Source organism: Penaeus monodon, chromosome 28 (assembly GCF_015228065.2).
Source record: "Penaeus monodon isolate SGIC_2016 chromosome 28, NSTDA_Pmon_1, whole genome shotgun sequence".
NCBI lineage: Eukaryota > Metazoa > Arthropoda > Malacostraca > Decapoda > Penaeidae > Penaeus > Penaeus monodon.
This window is the reverse complement of record NC_051413.1, coordinates 15,138,049-15,138,382: the sequence shown is the minus strand read 5'-3', so window position 1 is coordinate 15,138,382 and position 334 is coordinate 15,138,049. Positions and strand designations below refer to the sequence as shown.

Below are 334 nucleotides of genomic sequence, written 5' to 3'. Positions count from 1 at the left end.
TTGTGATTCCAGAAAAGAACTTGCTTATGTTCATTAAAGGAAACCATAATTAGTGTACGCGAGAAAAATATCGACAGAAATAATCGAAACTCCAGGAAAGGAGGCCAAACGTTCATCCTTCCCCCAAAGGATGATTCGCCCCCCGCGCCTGAGGTGAATCTTGCGCCCGAGACGCGCGTGAAGGACCCGCTATGTGCCGGGGAGAGCGAGCGCCAGCCCAGGATCGCCCTTAAGGAACCACCAGGATGCGGTGGCGTAAGACGCAAGGATTCGACCTGGCCGACGACGGGGTAAGTGGACCCTTGAGCCGCGTTTGGGCTGCACGCTACCAGAA

General features: G+C 54.8%; 1 protein-coding gene across 1 annotated transcript in view; it reads left to right on the top strand.

Moving 5' to 3' along the window:
- The window catches only part of LOC119591374 (flocculation protein FLO11-like), a gene marked incomplete at its 3' end in the record, with an annotated part of 85,043 nt that overhangs the window by 21,737 nt on the left and 62,972 nt on the right, over positions 1–334 (top strand). The window contains 1 exon segment of the mRNA XM_037940116.1: positions 13–290. Within this exon segment, the coding sequence (XP_037796044.1) occupies positions 246–290 (45 nt within the window).